Source organism: Lampetra fluviatilis, chromosome 43, assembly GCF_964198595.1.
Source record: "Lampetra fluviatilis chromosome 43, kcLamFluv1.1, whole genome shotgun sequence".
NCBI lineage: Eukaryota > Metazoa > Chordata > Hyperoartia > Petromyzontiformes > Petromyzontidae > Lampetra > Lampetra fluviatilis.
The window spans coordinates 2243781-2263437 of NC_136317.1; the positions used below are offsets into that span (position 1 = coordinate 2243781).

Below are 19657 nucleotides of genomic sequence, written 5' to 3' on the forward strand. Positions count from 1 at the left end.
GTGCATGTAGACCAGTGCGAGTGTGCGTGCATGCATGAGTGTGTGCATGCGTGCGTACGTGCCTACACATGGTGTGTGAATGTGTTACGTTCGACACTTCAAGTGGCCTCAAGGTGCACATAGCCTGGCACAAGCGCCGTGGTGACGTCACCGCCACTTAGTGGCGAATGGCGGTTGTTGTTGTTACGTAACCCCCTGCCAGCGGGCCTTCGACACTTCATGTGGCCTCAATGGACACCTAGCGTGGCACAAGCGCCGTGGTGTTGTCACCGCCGCTTAGTGGCGAACGGCGGTTGTTGTGTTTGTAGGTGTGTGTGCGTACCTACACATGGTGTGCGTGCGTGTAGACGTGTGTCCGTGTGTGTCCATATGTGCGCGTGCGTGCATGCCTACACACACGGTGTCTGTGTAGACGTGTGTAGGTGTGTGTGTGTGTGCGCGTACCCTCGCACGACAGGCCGTGTGACGTGACCCCAGACAGAGCCTCGCGACACACGTTGCAGTAGGTGGGGCGCGCGTGGGAACACGCGTACCAGTTGTGCAGCCCCGAGAAGTGATCCATGCTGAGCTGGGACGGCTGGCGGGGGGGGGCGACACCACACGCGCAGAGATTCGTCGCTACCATCACTACGCTCGTTACCCAGGAAAGAAAGCCTTCCCGAAGCTCAAGCCACTTTTTCAGGAGGGTCCTGCTAAGTTTTTCACGGGAGAACGGGGGGAGGGGAGGGTGGAGGCGGGGCGCAGGGGGAAATGTGGCCATGTGAAAAAATAAGAGTGAGATGAGAGGGGAGAGGCAAGAGTGCATGGAGGGGAGTAGAGTGAGATGAGTGGGGAGAGGTAGGAGAGTGCGTGGAGGGCAGTAGAGTGAGATGAGAGGGGAGAGGTAGGAGAGTGCGTGGAGGGGATTAGAGTGAGATGAGAGGGGAGAGGCAGGAGAGTGCGTGGAGGGAAGTAGAGTGAGTTCAGAGGGGAGAGGCAGGAGAGTGCATGGAGGGGAGTAGAGTGAGATGAGTGGGGAGAGGTAGGAGAGTGCGTGGAGGGCAGTAGAGTGAGATGAGAGGGGAGAGGCAGGAGAGTGCGTGGAGGGGATTGGAGTGAGATGAGTGTGGAGAGGTAGGAGAGTGCATGGAGGGGAGTAGAGTGAGATGAGAGTGGAGAGGTAGGAGAGTGCGTGGAGGGGAGTAGAGTGAGATGAGTGTGGAGAGGCAGGACAGTGCGTGGAGGGGATTGGAGTGAGATGAGTGTGGAGAGGTAGGAGAGTGCGTGGAGGGGAGTAGAGTGAGATGAGACGAGAGAGGCGAGTCCATGAATGAATCTTGATGATGTGAAGGGCGATCTTGAAATCGTTCACTAGGAAGCACTCACTTCGTAAGGGTCTCGATTCTGTACAGACTTTAGCGCCGCGATCCAATCTTCCATCTCCTTACGATTCTCGGCACAAAGGATAAGCCGACGGAAAGGCGTGATAATCTGCAGGATACATAGACAAAGAGAACGACACCATATAGGTACATGTCAGCTGAAATTCCTTTGTCACACAGTCTCGACATGTGTCCCCCATGCCCAGTCACCACATGCCCAGGGCAGCTCCTGTTTGGCTAAGAAGTCGGAGGAAGAGCTCGAGTAGAGATGAGACAATGTGGTACGGGAAGACATTGCACCGACTGCACTGGCCGGTGAGCGGTAATAGTGGTTAGTCTGTGTACAGGCAATTCATTTACGACGATAGAGAGCATTGTTTGTGTTGTTGAGGAGTACAGCAGTGATATCAATGAGCAGAGTGCTGGGCGGCTAAAAACAAAGCGATATGGGGCAGGGGGGAGCACAGGGGATGCATCTGCCAGTTCAGTTCACCCGCAAGACCTGGGCCAATCCTTGTGACCACCTGCCAGCAAGCCTTCACCACTTCGTGCAGCCTCAAAAGCGCACCTGTGAGCTACATGCGCACAGAAATTATCCAAGTTCCCTTTTCTAGAATGCGAGCTGCTTTGTGCGAATTCAAGACATTATCTGGACAGCGGTCAAATATAATAATAATGCAATTTGTAACGCGCACAAATTTGCGGACGTAACGGCCGCAACTGAGAGGCGCGGAGCCAAGCTCAGAGTCGCTCGAAAGCATGATTGTAGAGGTGAGTTTTTAAGTGTCTCTTGAAGGAGGCGATTGAGGTGATGCTGCGAATGTGCAGAGGGAAAACGTTCCAGACAGATGGGGCTGCCACCGAGAAGCGGCGCATAGACATGACCATCCTGGATCTTGAATGGAGCGACCGGTTCGTTGCAAATTACTTGCTGGACATCTTTTGTAAACGACCGCGATAGACTCATCGCACGACGCAATCAAAGCCAGTTTGCCTGTCACTCCAGAATAAGAATATTTATTTATACTGGAGGAATCCGATGATCTATGAAGCTCTTTTTTTCACAAACGTCTAGTAAGGGACGCGTCAGAACATTACAACGAAGAATATAAAAACATGTCAGGAGTGCAAAGTAAAGGAAAAGTAAGCAAATCATGCAGCTGTTGGCGACCTGGCCACAAATGATAGCTCAACGAAGTGGCTTATCATTTCAAAATGTATAGTAGCCAAATAATCTAAACAATCTAAACGCAGAGTTTCGAAATGTGGAGGGGAAAGACCGGAGGACCCTGGAGAAAAATGCACGCGACCACGGGGAGAACATGCAAACTCGAAATATACAGGCGTCAGGGTCGGGATCGAACCCCCGACCATCCAGCAAATCAGGCCAGGTCGTTAACGTCTCGCCACCACCTTGATCTCAAGAAGCAAAGGTCACACCGGGACAAGCCCCTCTGCGTACACGGTGCCAGTGACCCTGGTGTGCAAGTGTATTTGCACACTTGCAAATACAGCTGATGCACGCATTTGCAAATGTTTACATATAGCAATGCAACATTCGCAGTCTATTTATAAAAAAAAAATCTCATTTTAACAAAGCTCAGTGCTCGTACACAACAGGGTTAAAAGTTTTTTTTTATGCCCAACGCCTTTGAAGTCCCCCACACTTTGCCGTTGCCTACTTCTTTATTGCCAGAGCCGGCCAGCAGTTCAACAATCGACAACTCAACCCTCCGGAGCCTGCACTTAAAAGTCTCATCGTCAGCATTTTCCTTAACGGCGGTTACATGGCCTAGCAGGAGCGCCCTTCGCCGCTCGTTCACAGTTCAAATCCAACCGCTGCGGGTGTCCGAACCGGATAACAATAATACAGGTTATTTTTGGCTTAGATCGCGTGAATATATTAACGTGTCGTTAAATCCGCCACCACCCCACACGGCCAACTAGTAAGGTTTGTCACGTAAACAGAACGTGCCAATTCGTTACTAGTACAGTACACCGGTGTGTTGGAGAGCAAAGCCACAACATTTCCAATCTGAGTACGACGTTTCGCCAGTAATTAAAACTAGCTAGTTTGTAATTACTAATTGTTTGTGTCGAGTGGTGGCGGGTTTAACAACACATTAATATATTTACGCGATCTAACCCAAAAAAAACCTGCATTATGGATGTTGGTCGCGAAAACCTACGTGTTAAACCATATAACAATACTCCGTGCCATCTGCTGCTTAGTAGACATTAAAGATCCCGTCACGTCATTCGCAAGAGTGGGCCATTGTGTTTTGGTGTCGTGGTCCAAATTTGAAGAAATAAATATCTACCCACAATTGAATTGGGAGATGTACTTACAAATCATTGCCCGCTACTGAGAAAGGTTGGCAGGAGTCATGAGACTCGGCGAGGATTTCCTGGGTAAATAAGTGTCGGAGTAATAATAATAAAGTCTTGCCCTCTGTTAGACAATCATCAGCCATTCTTCAAGGACCACTCTTTAGAGACTCATCCAACTCGTGATTAGCAACCTCTGAGTGCCACTCCAACCTGCCCATCTCAGTAACCTGGCCTCCTCCACGATGCACACACGCCGTATCCCACTCGTCGCAACCTCTTTTTAAATCCTTTATATTAAGTTCACTTGCTAGCTTGCTTACGACCGTGCAAATCTTTCCGTCGTTTTTTAACCCACTTCCCGTGATCCAATCGAGCTGACATTTTGCACACAGACTCGTTGTGTGTGACAATGTATTTTCGTGAAATTTTTTGTTCCAAAATTTTACACTTTTTAGGAAAAAATAAATTATATTTAATAACCAATTGCTTAATGGTGGCAGCCATTCATCTGACCCATAGGTGGCAGCCATCTCAAGCCAGAGGACGAGAGGACTCTAACCGCCACGCATATAAAGGATTTATAGTGAAAAACTTTGTTTTTACGGGTTAATTTTTTTTCCCCCCAGCGGTTACATCTGCAACGTTCCGTTTCTGAAAGTTCAAGATGCTTACCCTATCCAACCGTGAAATCATTGGCATCCTCGGCATTGACTCTATTCTCAAAATCATTACAGTGGCAATTGCAATGAGACACCCGAGATGAAAATCTCCCTTAACGAACATTGATTTAAATAGGCCAGGTAATGTTGCATTTGCCTTGCTTTATGTAACCGATACCTGCCCTATCATCTGTCCATGTACTTGGACATTACCCCCAGGTATTGTGAGCCTGCCTTATCGGTCTTAACGACCCAAGTGACTTATCTGCTTTAACGCTGCAGGTGATTTATTTGTCTTTACGATGCAAGTGACTTATCGGTCTTGATGTTGCAGCTGACGTACTTTGTGTTCGCGGTGCAGGCGACGTATCTGTCTTAAAAATGCAACTTATCCGTTTAAACGCTGCAGGTGATTTATCTGTTTTCACCCTGTAGGTAGTTATTTGGGGAGGCAAACCCTGGACTCTCACCTTGCATGCACATCTCACCCCTTATTTTCCCCACTCTTCTTCATCATCATCACAGTAATGTGATCAGCATCATCGTTTACATCTTCACATCAACAAAATACGCCGATCACAATTATCAATGTCATTTAAAATCGTCATCATCATAACATCACTACAATCATCATACACATCGCAATACTATAAATCACATCATCATCACAATATCACCCTCGCAAACAATCATAATCATTATCACCACCATCAGTTAAACCCAGCCTCTGACAATTCAATCCTCCATCAAGCTGTCCATTTGGTCTGTCTCACTCTCCATCGATATGTCTATGAGTGCATAGAACTGTTTGTTCATCTGCCTATCAGTTCACACTTGTGTCTGGCAGTTGATCTATAAAATCAGTTAATTTGTCCGACTAACATCTAACATGCCATCAGTCTGTAAGTTCATCTGTCAGTTCCTCAAATATGCTGGATGTATGTTGAACTTCTTTTGCACCATACGTAGCCAACCGTGCCAATCGGTGAAGCACGGCAAGGACCACAAACCAAACACGTTTTTATATTATGTTGAATACATGCAGATATACATGTCAGGCAAAACAAGCGTTCGTCACTCTCACTAACAGCTCTCGCCGTCAGTTCACCCATCTGCTCGGTCATATCTCAAAACGTTGGTCCGTTGTGTCTAACCGTCCATCAGTGCGGCCGTCCGTCTGTCCGTTCCATCACTCACAAACACAGCCGTTACCACGAAACTGCAGCTTGGGGGGCGAACGCGCAACTGCGCCTTCAAGCTCCCCACGTCACCCCCTCCAGCACGCGCTGCTCTTCGGCGATGGGCGCAGCGTCATGAGAGAGAGAGAGCCGCAGCATGTTTCCTGTTTGCGAGCGTGGATGGAAGTTGTGCTCGGGGTAGAGGGCGTTATAAGGTGGCTGGGTGGGGCCGGGCAGGGCAAAGGCGGTCTGGAAGGGCCAGATTAGCCAGTTCGATGGTCGGCTGGCTTGTTAAACCTCATTCAAATGAGCTTTAGGGCAAACACACACACGTAATAACGAGCGTCTGTTTAAAGCTTACGGACTGCAGGGCCAAGTGCAGTTAGAGCGAGCACCAACGAGGATGGGCTACGCACGCGGGTAACTTTTTTGAACGGGACGCCGCTATGCAAGACGCTGGTCACAAATGGTTATCTACGGTAATGCTGATGAACCCTTTTGATATCATCGTTTGTGTTCTATCCACTGCTGAATGAAATTGAAGAGGACATTGCGGTGGCGAGATGATAACAGCCTCATCTGGTATACAGGAGGTTGTGGGTTCGATCCCAACCCTGACGCCTGTATATTTAGAGATTGATTGTTCTCCCCGTGGTCGCATAGATTCGTAAAAAGCTTTGGGAATTTTCAGACAACAGCTGGCCCCCCTTCTTTGATAATGTCTATAGTTACTCCATCCGATGCAAGAGCCTTCCCTTCAACACACCTAAAAACGTGATGCTTACATCTGCAGGTGTGACAACCTGAACAACCAACTCCTCCACTAAAAAATGATTAGTTACCTTCAAAATATACACACGAACTGCAAAACAAGATCTGTATCAAATATGTTAAATATAATTCATGTAACGATTCAATGAGTATGTCAGAATTACGGGTCTTAATTGGTTTCAGAAATCAATAATTTATTTCGCGTTATTTTCGACCACAGGAAACGTCAGTGGCAAGTGATAGCTTAACCAGTCCTGGCCCACCCTCCACCAATCCTGAGCATGGCGAAGCTCGATTCATACAACTCTTATGACCGATACTGGGTGGATAGTGGATACTTCCGCACCTGCGATAATTAGCGATTCGTATGGTGCGAAAGAAGTTCAACATACACACCTGCATAGGCCTTCATCAAGCAGTGGATTGACAAATAGCGGAAAATACGATTTTTTTTTTATACCATTTACCTATTCTAGGAAAGTCTTATTGGAGTCTGTGGAGGACATTTAAGGAGGGCCCTGCAATGTGTTGTTTGGCCAATTCCAAACACGAGTGTTTGGCTTGTGGAAATAAACCAGAGTTCCAGGATGACAGAAATGCATACGAAGAGGTTAACACTCAAAACTTCGCACAGATAGGTTTAAACAATGCCTGGTATTACCGGAGAGTCTCCCATTAAAGTACTACCCAGGCTCAAACCCTCGTTAGTTGCTAAGATCCGAGTAGAACAAGCTGATTCACGGCAATTTGGTCACAGGTCACACAATTAAAATTATGTTTTGCCTATCCCGATGAGATAACTTTAAATCCAGATCCAAATTGAAAGCCAAATAGTAAGTTACATTTTACTTTGAACCAAACTATGCAGCCTGCACATTCTTTAGCAGACACCATTCACCTAACCCCAGAACGCACACATTGGTCAAAGACAAAAGACTCCCCCGTACAGGCTGCACAGACTGTCGGGGCAAGTGCTGTTAGCGAGCAACTCTGAACGCACACGATGGGATGGGTGGCCAGCACCACGCCCAGCTTTCTTTTATCAAATCAGTGGCGATGTTTACACACCGCACCAGGTACTTATTGAAGGCCGAGTCGACCTAAGGGAGGCCCAGGACCGATTCAGATAATCGTCACTGGCGTTGGCCGTGAGCAGGAATCAAACCCAGGTCGCGAGGTTCGTAGCGCAGCGCGCGAACCGCTACACCACCGCGCTCTCCACAGACACACACACAGACACCTGGTGAGACACATCCACACAAAATCCCCAGGCCTCACCTCCCTCCGTTAAGCTCTGGGGGCTCCGTTGCTGCGCCCACGGGTGCGTGGTCCACGCTCCCTCTCCCTCTCTCTGTGCGTCTCTCCTTCTCTGACCGTCGCGCGCCGCCTGTGCCTCTGTCTGTGCCTCCCACTCTCTCTGTGCTTTTATCTCTGCGTCTCTCTGTCTGTTTGTGACACTCCTCTTCTGGATCTGTTTCTCTCCGTCCAATTCTGTCCGTTTCCGTGTCCGTCAATCTTTGCTTGGCGACCTTTATCTCTGCCCGTGTCTCTATGCCGTCATTGTTACATCTGTCTATTTCTCTGCTTCTGTCGCTCGTATTTCTCTCTTTCTCTACGTCTCTCTGTATCGGTCTGCGTAAGTGAGACCGTCTTTCCAGGTGTGTGTACGTATCTCTAGCTCTGTGGGTGTACATATCTGTAGATGTGTGTGTGTACGTATCTCTGCCGCTATGTCCATTTCTCTCCCGATCTCTCGGTTTATCTCTCAGTCTGCCCTTCACTCTCCCTCGCCACGTGCCAGGCAGTTTCATTCTCCACCTCCCTCGCCTTCCGCTGCTCCCTCCCCCCTTCCCCTCCAAGAGGGACTGGCTTGGATACACGAGCTCCAGAATCGAGAGGGACTGGCTTGGAATTGAGAGTTTCAGCAAGTGGAGGAGTAGCCGTGCTGTCACAAGCCCAAGGAAGTGAAAACGACCAATAGGCTCAGGCCTCTGCGCCTAATCGGTAATACCTAATATCGAATGTATTGACGGGCGACCAGGTCGCTGTCGGGGGCACCGACGATGCGGAGGCCGCTTTCCCGTCTTGCGAACGGCTTTGCACGAGGCGGACATATCGACAACGACACCACCCACTTGAACACGCAGGTTTTCGCGACAAATGTCGTGAACTAAAATTGTACATTTTGTGCGTTTTCATCTCCAATATGCTGAACGAGTAACTAAATTGGCACGTTCTGTTTAAGTGAAAAACCTTTAAAATTGGCTGTGTCGAGCGGTGGCGGGTTAAACGAAACATTTATTTTCAAGCGATCTAACCCATAAAAAACTCTATTATGGAAACAACCCACGACTAAAACGTACATTTGTAATGCACCCCTAAAGTAGCAAACGTCTCACGAAGGGGGGAAGGAGGGGGGGGGGGAACGGGGGGGGGGGGGGGGTTGAGCCAAGGGAAGGAGAGAAAAATAACCAATTAAAGGGGGGCTCGGAACCACGGGGGTTGAAAGGGAAAGTGTCGAGGAGAGACTTGGAAGCAGAGAGGGGAGCAGGTGGAGTTGCCCGCCGAGAGATTTCCAAAGGGTGAGGGAGGAGCCGTGGCCAAGAGAGCAGCCACCCGATAGCGGAGCAGCGGATCGAGGAGAAGGCCAGAGTCCGTGCAGTGGAAGGGAGTGGGCAGGGACGTGGCGGTGGTGGAGAAGGTTGCAGGGGTGGGGAGGAGGGGGGGGGGCAAAGGTGGTGGATGGATTTGATATCTCACTTCTTTGATATGGATTTGATATTTTAACTCGTAGCAGCAGTAGCAGCAAATACTCTGCTTTTAGCCACAGTGAAATAGAATCATCATGCCCCAGGCACCGCTTGCGGTAGAACACACACAGGTGCACCGAGTGACATATTTCCTATCCAATATTACATTGCTTTCAGGCATCTAGTCTCATCCACCTGCGCTCACTGTTGATTGTAGACAGGTTTTATAAATGGTGGGTAGGACCTTTTTATCACAGAGTCGATTCAATAACAACATGCAAGGCCATTGCCAATCAATTTCTTGATGAAACTGTTCACAAAACCTTTCAACCGTGGGGGTTGTCTGACCATACTTCACCACGCTGGTCAGTGACGGTTGTTAAAGGGGGTTCCAGGACCGGTTTAGAGCTCGCTCGCCACTGACATTAGCCATGGCCAGTGGCCGATAATTGAATCACTTCAACACCAATGTTAGCCGTGGCAAAAATTGAATTAAAGTCGTCAGGAGCGATTCAGATGTTGCTCGCCACCGATGATGCTAGCCGTGGTCGAGAATCGAACTCGTGCCGCCGGATTCAAAGAACAGTGCTCTAACAATTACACGCAACTACAAAAAAAAGGCAAAGATCCCCCTCGTATAGCCCTCGGATTGTTGGGGCAAGTACTGTTTGCGAGCATCTATGAAGGTCAGCAAGGCACACAAGCGGGTGGGTGGCCAGCACCATACCCGGCCACCTTTGTCTACTCACCGCACTGGGTACGCATTTGAGGCCGAGTCGACCTAGGAGAGACCAGGACCAGGACCGGTTCAGATAATCGTTACTGGAGGTGGCCGGGTTCGTAGCGTGGTGCGCTAACCACTGCGCGAACCGCTGCACCACCACTCCTCGACTACACATAAATACATACAAACACACGACACACATTCGTACCAATCCATTCATGACCTGTAATGGAAATTGACAGGAAAAATAACGCAACAAAGGAAGAACGGCTCGGAGAAGTGAGGTCGTAGAACACTTCACACATACACAGCAGCACTCAGCCAGCAGTGCTCTAAATTCATAAACAAATAAATGAGGGAAAAAGTACAGACGGTATTTGCACCATTCTTATGGCAACAAAGGCGATCACAAAACCGCTATGGTTATGCTTTGTCAGCTTTGCAGAACATTGAGGTTGGAGCCTCGAGGTTGGTTGTCACAGGAATGATGACAATTGTGTCAAAAAACGCTGAGCCAACATTCGTAAATTCCTAGGTTGAATCCCAAGGCCTGGGTTGTCTTGTCTCTCCCTCGCTCGCATGAAGTTCACAAATTGCCACAAAACCAGTACAACTTAGTCCTGGATTTGAGCGCTGGGTATTGCCGTCTTTCCGTCGCCCTTAGAGGGCTTAGGGTCATTCGTGAATGTCATCATGGCCGTGTAAGAGACTCAGTCAATACAGCTCCTCTACGAACCTGAAGTTTTACCCCTGGGCTGAAATTCGATCTCTCTCAAACCCATCATCATCATCATCAGCCATGACCAATCCCCTGCTGGATGAAATCCTCCCCACGGCATTGCTATCTCTCATGGACCTACAAAGTACCAATCTACCTAGCACCTGCACACGAGAGGAATTTCATCATTCCATCTCCAGCTTCCCAATGTTCTCACATCCACGTGTTCCTCTTCATATCGCTCAATGCAATTTCAAGGAAGCGCTCTCTCTCTCGATGCTACTTTGTGCATTTTGCCAGCTCTAGTTCCGCCTCGTTGTTTTGGGTCAACGTCCACGTTTTCGGATCCATGTCACACCTCGGGAGGTTCATAATGGCCTTGACACGTAACCCACCCAAAGCCTCGCGATCCACGTTTCAATTTCGCCTGCTTATGTGCTGATAACACACCTGTGCTAAGAATGACCGCAAGCTATTTTTATAAACTCGAGGGGAGGGAGGGGGGGGTGGTCCGGCAATCAGGCGAGCGTGCGGTTGTAGCACGGGAGTTGGGTGCGTGGGTGTGCATTAGGGCCGATTTTACTGCAAGCTGCCCATCATTGTCCTCGGTTTAAAAAGTGACTATTAACAGCCGGGGGAGGGGGGGGGGGTAACGTTGCGAGCACTAAACGACAGTGGCAATTGTCTCCTGGTGGTTTGTCTACGTACGCAAGCCTCGTCCCTTGCTCTCACTTTATTTCCACGTGCACTTGTTAACAATGATGCCAAGGAGCCCATCGTCACCGCCGTTGCCATTCGTCATGGTCAATGTAGTCGTCGCTGTCGTCAACAACATCAACATCACATCCACCATCAGCATTGCAACTACTAAAATAATCATCATCATGACCACCACAAATACGATAACCAATGTGTTTTTTTTCTAAACCAAGCATCGCACATACGCGTAGGTGAGTGCGTGTGCGTGCCGTAATGAGTATATTAATGGGGTAACAACATCTTTTCAGGAATATCGATTCTCAAGATTCACAATACGTGCATGCATCCATTTGCATTTGTAAGCATCGATGATCCTCGATGTACGCACGAAGCATTGCAACATTTAATTCCGTGGAGGGATCATCAACCAGGGAGTTTGTGCCTGCATGTGTGAATGTGTGTGTGCCCGTGTATGTGTACATGTAGTATAAAAATGCATGTGTGTGTGCGCGCAGCCTGCTATTAGTTGTGAATTGTCACATTACAGGTCACAATGAAGACGTACAACACATTAGGTAAAAACAGAAAACGCTTCCTCAACTGAGCAATAGGGCGACCACTGTTGATTCGACACACAAATTGGCGGTTCTAGATTCATCAACCCCAGAAGGATTCACAGCGACGTGCCGAGTGAAACCCGTGACCACGATTTCAACTCCCCAAACGTTCCGATTGTGTAAGTTGAAGATTTAACATTGTTACTTTATTTATTAGTAGGTTGCACCTGGACAAATCATCGAGGTGGAACACCTCGTTTGCAAGAGTGTTTAGGGTATGGAAAAATAAGAAGAGGCTTTGCCCTTTCTGGCAATACCACAGGAGGTGTTATGCTGTTCAAACGCCAACTAGAAACCTTAAGCAAGGAATCAGGGTCCCATTTGGTAGTGTCCAGGGTGTCGGTTCGTACCGAGAGCACTCGAACTATAACAGTGCAAATGTTGTGCGAGTGTGCTTTAATTAAGGGTTTCATAAGCCAGCGAGTCTTGTCATGTTTTCGTGCATCTGGGAGATCTTTCCATATTTCATTAATGTGAGGAATCTCATCGCGTTACCAGCAGGCTCATCCACAGACTTCGAAATGTATCCTGCATTTCAAATTAATTTACCTCCGATTAGTACGGTGGGCTACATATGGTGCAAAAGAAGTTTAACATACATGATGTATTGTAAGATTTTAATAAAAGTCGTGTTCTGACAGAGATGAGTGGGTGACCATGACGAATTCGAGTTATTTCTCTACGTGGTCACCTTAAAATGCAGTGCATGTGACCACCATCGTCACCATCATCATCGTCGTCAGCATCATTTACATCCTCAGATTTTAACCTCCTGCCAGAAGATGCTTTTTCTTGCCTCTCAAACCGCTTGTTTACAGCTCTCATCACTTCTCTTTCACGTACAAACATGTGGAAGGCACCGGTGGTCTAGGTCTGGCGAGTGTTCGTTTTCTCGTTTGATTTGGACCCAAGATTTTTTTTTCCCCGGCTTTCTCTATTTTTCTGCCGTCTCCGCATCGTGGCCAACACACGCGCGCAAAAAAAAAGAGATGAATTCAAACACCTGTAATAACCGTGGAGAGTATTATCGACCGCGACTAAGCCTGGTAAACAATCTTACCAAGTAACACACTCTCTGTAGTGATGCCACTTAGCGCACGTCTAAAGCCACACACTTTTGAATTACACCCCTCGTGCAGTGGGCAACAGCAGGTGTCAAAAAATAAAAAATAAATACTTTTTCAAAAAACACGCTTTAATGAAATGTACTGTCTGAGCTGCCCCTCTCCCTGCCCCCTTCCCCCATCGCCCCTCCCCTCCTTCCACATCCCCCGCCCCTCAGCGTGGACAATTAGAGTCGTAAAAAAGATTGTTTAAAAACATATTTGTAAATTTGAATGATAGAATATAGTATTGTCATCAGTATAACATACCTATACCAAGTTTGCAGTCGATACGACATTGGGAAGACGGTTGAAATTGAGTTACAAGATTTGAGGATACGACAACAGACAGCGAGTTAAATAAAAGCGTGTAAAATGTTAAAAAATTATATGTTTTGGATTTTTTACGATAGAATATAGTCTTGTCATCAGTATGACACAAGTATATCAAGTTTGCAGTCGATAGCACATTGGGAAGTTGCAAAAATGAGTTACAAGATTTTTTGAGGATACAACAACAGACAGAGTGAGTTAAATAAAAGTGTGTAATAAAAACTGCCCCAAAAGGGAACCAAGTTGCTGCACACGAGAACACACACTTCAGTCTATGCCTCGAGCACCCACGTTTTTTTTTTGTGCGTGCAACAGGTGCGTTCAAAGGCCTCCTTTTGCCGTTATCTCCGCCAACAGTAATTCGACTCGTAAAACCCACAACCTTTACTCTGTCTGCTAAAGGGAACTGTAACCTTCAAACCTGTCCATCACCAGCAGCCTAGTTGAAAAATAAATGGCGAAGTGTATGTAGGGGGGGGGGCCTGTTCGCTGGCAAGTGAATATTTACCAGCGGATCATGTGAAGCGTCGTCATCCAAATCGTCGCACAACTATTAGTTATTAAGCTCGATTTACGGCCTTTTGTGTGGATTCTATGTCGCTCAGCGTCCACGGTTTTATCAGGAACATACAAGCCACACGCTTGTGGGTACCGAGGAAGACACGTGCCCGTTTTGGGTTAAATCTGTAAGCCAGCTCTCGTTCGATTAAAGGGTTCCGTGTGGATCACACACATTTGGGAAACTCTCTAACGTGCTGGGATGCGAGGTAGCCAGTAAATGCTAGCAGAGCAAATGGATTATTGAATCCATCTGTGTGGAGCTTTGATTGTTACCCCCCCCCCACATGAATGTTTTTTTTCTGCCTTTCTCCCAGTGTCTTGATTTCTTCATCCCACATTACAATGCAATTTGCCAAATTGTCTCAATAAGGACCCTCCAGAAAAAAAAGAGTTTTGAGACTCGTCAAGGCTTTTTGGATAAAGGGCATCACTGTACTTATAATGTACGATTTTTTAAAAGCAAAACTAGCGCCATCAACGTGGAAAAAACCCGTATCAGTTTAGCGCGGCTAATCTGACCATAACATAAAAAAGTAATCCATCATGGATATTGACAAAGATGACAATGTAGCTGGTGATGATACTGATAATGATGCTGCTGCTATTGTTGCTGCAGCTGCAAAAAATTCTGCATATGATGTTGTTGTTGCTGCTGCTGCCGCTACTATGCGTGATGTCGACGGCAATGCTGTGGATGCAAATGATGATAAGGATGATGATAATGATGACGATGATAATGCTATGGAACGCACTTCAATGATGTATCAGGGCTCTCCGAGTCTGTAGACATTTTTAAAATGCGCCTTAAATCATATTTACACGCTTTCGCTAAATAAACTTTTAGTTAATTTAGTAAATGATTCTTAAAATGTATTATAATTTTAATTATTTTTATGGTGAGTGTCTGCTGCTGCTGTGTCCTGTACAGCGCTTTGTGATCCTTGATGAACAGAGCTATATAAATGTAATTATACTCGTAGGAACCTCCTGGTTACACCAGTCCACAGGGGATTATTGTGTCCGTCGTGCAGGGAGGGGCTGGGTGGGGAGGATGGGGAGGGGCTGGGTGGGGAGGGGCTGGGTGGGGAGGGGCTGGTCACCCCGTGGTGCCCTTATAAAACTCAACGTTTCACCTACTCATGCCGGCTTGTGCCCGCCCTCACAGTCGGGCATATTTGCGGAATACACCACGCCGCCGTTGACCCTGGCCATTGACCGAGCAACCCAACGTTATGGTGGTAATGAAGATAATGATGACGATGCTAATGAGCGATGTCATTCAGCAAGTAGGATTTGAACTTGTAACCTGACTGTGCCGTCAAGCCTTCTGATTACTGCCCACATGGCTGGACCGAGTCGGACAGAGAGAGTTACGTACACCCAGCCCCAGCGTTTTAACACCCCCTCCACACACACATACACCTGTGAGACTGTGGCTACCACTGTTCGAACACACACACACACATCCCACCCTGAAGCAAACACACCAATGAACTTTCTATTTTTATATTTTTAAATACCAGTTTAAAATAACACGGAAATAATAATGATAATATACCAGGCAACGCCAAACAGCCTCTTAACTGCACTCACTCGGGATGGGTTATTTTATATAGCTGTAAAACATCATGGTCCTCTTTCCATAGAGCAATGGATGCAAGTTCCTCTTTGTTGCAATAACTTTTTGTGTTGGTGCAATTTATTAATTTGTTTATTCATTTTTGATTTTGCTTGGTGGCAGGGTTTTAATTTTCTTAGTCGTGGCCATGTATGGGATTTGGTCCTTATACTTAATGTACAGCGTTATGGGATGCTATTAGCGTAAATTAAACTATATAAAATGAAAGTCTTATTATAATGTAATGTGACGTGGCCCAGCGGCAGCACATTTGCAACTTGTTGCAGAGGTTCGAATCTGGCAAGCTGCCCTGGCTTTTATTGAAACAATTAAAAACGATAAAGATTTGTATTTCACCAGATAAGGCCCACTGAGCTACATAGATATTTTTCAGAAGCGACCTGGCCACAAATGATAGCCCAAAGAGGTGGCTCATCATGTGGAAATGTATAGCGGCCAAATATTCTCAACGCGTGTTTTTAAATGTGGAGAGAAAAAACCAGGGAGAAAAATCCACACGACCACGGGGAGAATACGCAATCTCCAAATATACAGGCATCAGGGTCGAGATCGAAGCCACGATCTCCTGCATACCAGGCGAGGCAGTTAACCAATCACAACCGCGGAGCCCTATTGCGAGTGTGTTCACCACAAAATACTTGCCCTGTCTGAAATTATATTCTTAGGTTCTTTCGGTAAAGTCACGTAGGTCAAAAATTAAAATTAATAAAAGCACCGAACCTCAAAAAAATAATATTCAGGGCCTACCTTGGCTCCTCCCACCCTCAACCAGTATATATACAAATACTGTGTTCTTGGAATTTCTCTCACTTGATACAGCTATCGTGCTGTGACGGTTCCACCTGAAGACGGAAGCTTGTGTTGCCTCCGAAACGTCGTGATTTTTATTTTATTTTACTTTTATTAATTTTAATTTTTTACCTACGTGACTTTACCGAAAGAACCTAAGAATATGAATCCTTGCAGTCACGAAAGCTTAAAACCTGTCTGAAATAGCAAAGAGGAGGAAGCTATGACGGTTTGGCTGTTGTCACTCGAGGAGCAGAAGGACCTTCCAGTGCCATCCTGCGGGGCCGAGGAAGGGAAGGTAGTTCGGCCAAGGAGCAGCTTTGTGGCGATGATGAACGTAGCAACAGGCAGGTCAGTGGCGGACGAGTGGATTGTAAAGGACCGCAAGGGGTGGGAGAGTTGATGTACAAAAGAACACTGGGTGCCACCAATGACCCCTTAAAGTAAAGGGTGTGAGGTTGACGACTATGTTGATGATGTCACCTGGTTATTAATGTAAATATACACACACATACGTGCAAACATTAAAGGTGATCCTTCTCAACAATGTTCAATGTTTACTAAGTCGGAAACCTGACATACAGAAGCGGTTTAACAATCATAAATATTATATTGATGGGGATCAACAGACACCAATAAACCATGGCAGGCATTCAATGAAACCGAAAATGTTATTTTAGATTATTCTATTTTGTGTTGTTCTGAATGTATTGTAATACATTGACACGTCTCTACTGATGGTAAAGTTACAATGTAAATGACATTTTAAAAAAACATAACATTTCCGGGATGAGGGGGGATTCCCAACACTGAGTAAGTCATAGGGGTTATTTGGCCGTACTTTCTGATGCGAGTGAGTGCAGGTTAGTAAATTGGGGTTGCCCAGGACCGGTTAATATATTACTCACCACCAGTGCGAGCTGTGGTTTGGGAATCGAACTCAACTTTTCCGGGTTCATAGGGGTGGTGTAAACCTCCACTGTTCCTTACTTCCAGAGCTTAAAATAGCCAAATTCGAATATTTCCAGCGCTTGTAGTCCAGACACATGGCCTAGTTTTGACAGATGAGCCCAGGTTTGTCGAGTTTGTTCCATATTCTTGGTTCTTTCGGTAAAGTCACTTAGAAGGGAAATAATAAAATAAGTCGCGTAGAAGGGAAATAATAAAATTATATTTTTTCCCTTCTACGTGACTTTACCGAAAGAACCAAGAATACGAATCCCTGCAGCCACGAAAGCTTTAAATCAGAGTTTGTTCCAATTCGTTTTTCCTATTTCCCCCAACTATATCTCCTGATTGTGCTATTATTGGTGTCTTAATGAGAAGAATACCGGATTCAGATATATGACAGAGCAGTGCGACCCCCCCCCCTTTCATGTTAAGAGAATGCACACGAAAGCGGATATCACAGAACTAGCCCTGAGATGACTTCAAGTGACATCTGGTGCACATAAACAGGGGTGGGGGGGACAGTACCTTCCAAAATTCCCAGCTGTAGAGAAATGTACGTCGCATGACTGTCTGACCTTCATTGTGAAATTTTCAAGGGCTGGACTTTACCAAAATGAAGTGCAAATTGATATTTAATACGATGGGGTGGTCATTTTTGCATTAATTGGTGACCAGGATGAGCGCATCAACTCACCAAACTTGAAAATCCGGTTTAATCACAGGCAGCTGCCCGGATTCAGACCCAGGAACTCGGCGGTGACAGCTCAGCGCTCTGACCTCCGAGTAACCTGCCTGCCAATTTTTGTAAACCAGAAGCACGCTAGCAAGTATACCCCCCCCCCCGCAGCGGAGTTCCGTGAGCGGCAAAGTTATGAGCGCGCAACGTGTCGAGAGATTTTTTTTTGTCTTTCACCGAAGACTCCGTTCATGGCCATGCTTCACAACGTGTCGAAAGACATCATGAGCGTGGCGCAGCACTGTGCTCGAGTTGGAAACTCCACGCATCCATGACGGGGCCAGCCTATCCAAAGAGTGAACCAAAAAGTTAACTTGACGTAAACTTGAGCAACTCGTTTTTTTTTGATCGAGTCAAGGGGATCGTGATGTCTATCGGTGATGTGGTGGTGATGCAATTCCTGTATGGTGGCATTGATGATGAGATTAAGATAAGTCTCTGATGGATGTGTCGGCTCCACTGCTGCTTTGAGCAGGTAAACATTGAACTACATTTCAAAAACCTTTAATAAATGAAACAAGTGTTTCATGGGAGGAAGGGGTATGCAACTTGGAAATCTGTCAGTGTGGCAGGAGAGTGCTGTAGATGTACAACACTTTCCTACCGGGAAAACGAGGTTGTGATGGATGGTTCAACTCTGCAGGGTGTAAGAGGAGAGGATGAGCAACTTGGAGGTTGAGAATAGAATGTGGCAGGAAAGCGCTGTAGAGATAATGATGAGGTTATGAAGGGTGGAACACGCGTGCAGGGTGGAGAAGGGCAGGTTAGAGGGACAGGTATTGGAGTGTCACCCAGATGTTGGTGACCCAACCCAGACGCTGGTGGCTATGTCCTAAAACGAAACTATTTTTATCTTACCAAGTAAGGCCCACTGAGCTATTATAGCTCTTTTTCAGACGTGACTTGGCCACAAATAACAGCTCAACGAAGTGGCTTATCACGTGGAAATTTACAGCGGCCAAATCATCTAAACGCATGTTTGTGAATGGAGGGAAAAAACCGGAGGACCCGGAGAAAAATCCGAGCGACCACGGGGAGAACATGCAAACTGCAAATATACAGGTGTCAGGGTCGGGATCAAACCCACGACCACCTATATATATACCAGGCGAGGTAGTTAACAACTCTCCCTACCATGTCCTGACTGTAGGAGCCATGCATGCAACAAGACAAACCCTAATGCCTGCCCATTGATCACGACAACGCTGATGAGAGGGTAAGAGTGGGCCCCCCCTCCCCTTGGAGACCTGGAGCCGACCACGCGACAAGTCGCATGCCCTGGCAGGTGGAATCGCTCCGAGGCCATGCCGGCAACAGCATCGCCGCTGGCCCCCCGATGACGACCGCTTAGCTCGCCTCACCAGATCGTGTTTCATCAGCTGCTGCTGCTGCTGCTGCTGTTGTTGTCGTCCCTTATGCACAAAGTGTTCTCCCGCATTGGCCACGGGGCAAATATAAATTCTGCGCAAATAGCATGGTGGAAAGGTAAATGAATGGCGGCCAGCGAAAGTACACCTTTAATAATGCATTCGGAACAGACGAGGGCTGGGGGAAGTTGTGGGGGCGGGGGTGGCTGTTGCTATTAACGGAGATGTTTTTGAACTTGAAAGGAAATGCTGATTTTAATGAGAGAAGCGTCTGTTGGTCCACTATCGTCGAGTGAATCTATCACAGACTGAGCGTTTAGTCTATTACTCGAAGACGCAACAGGAGACTGGTTTTACGAGTATATTACTG

At 46.9% G+C, this 19657-nt stretch overlaps 1 protein-coding gene across 6 annotated transcripts in view; it reads right to left on the minus strand.

The window, feature by feature from the left end:
- The window catches only part of LOC144947007 (diacylglycerol kinase delta-like), a 69500-nt gene that overhangs the window by 33794 nt on the left and 16049 nt on the right, over positions 1-19657 (minus strand). For 5 of the 6 annotated variants that reach the window (XM_078876118.1, XM_078876117.1, XM_078876119.1 and 2 more), the window contains exons 4-5: positions 1366-1470; positions 445-577 (exon numbers count right to left, since the gene is read on the minus strand). In XM_078876118.1, the coding sequence (XP_078732244.1) occupies positions 445-577; positions 1366-1470 (238 nt within the window). Of the gene's footprint in view, positions 1-444; positions 578-1365; positions 1471-7578; positions 7870-19657 lie in introns of those variants that run through there. The other variant, XM_078876122.1, reaches the window with a different exon arrangement.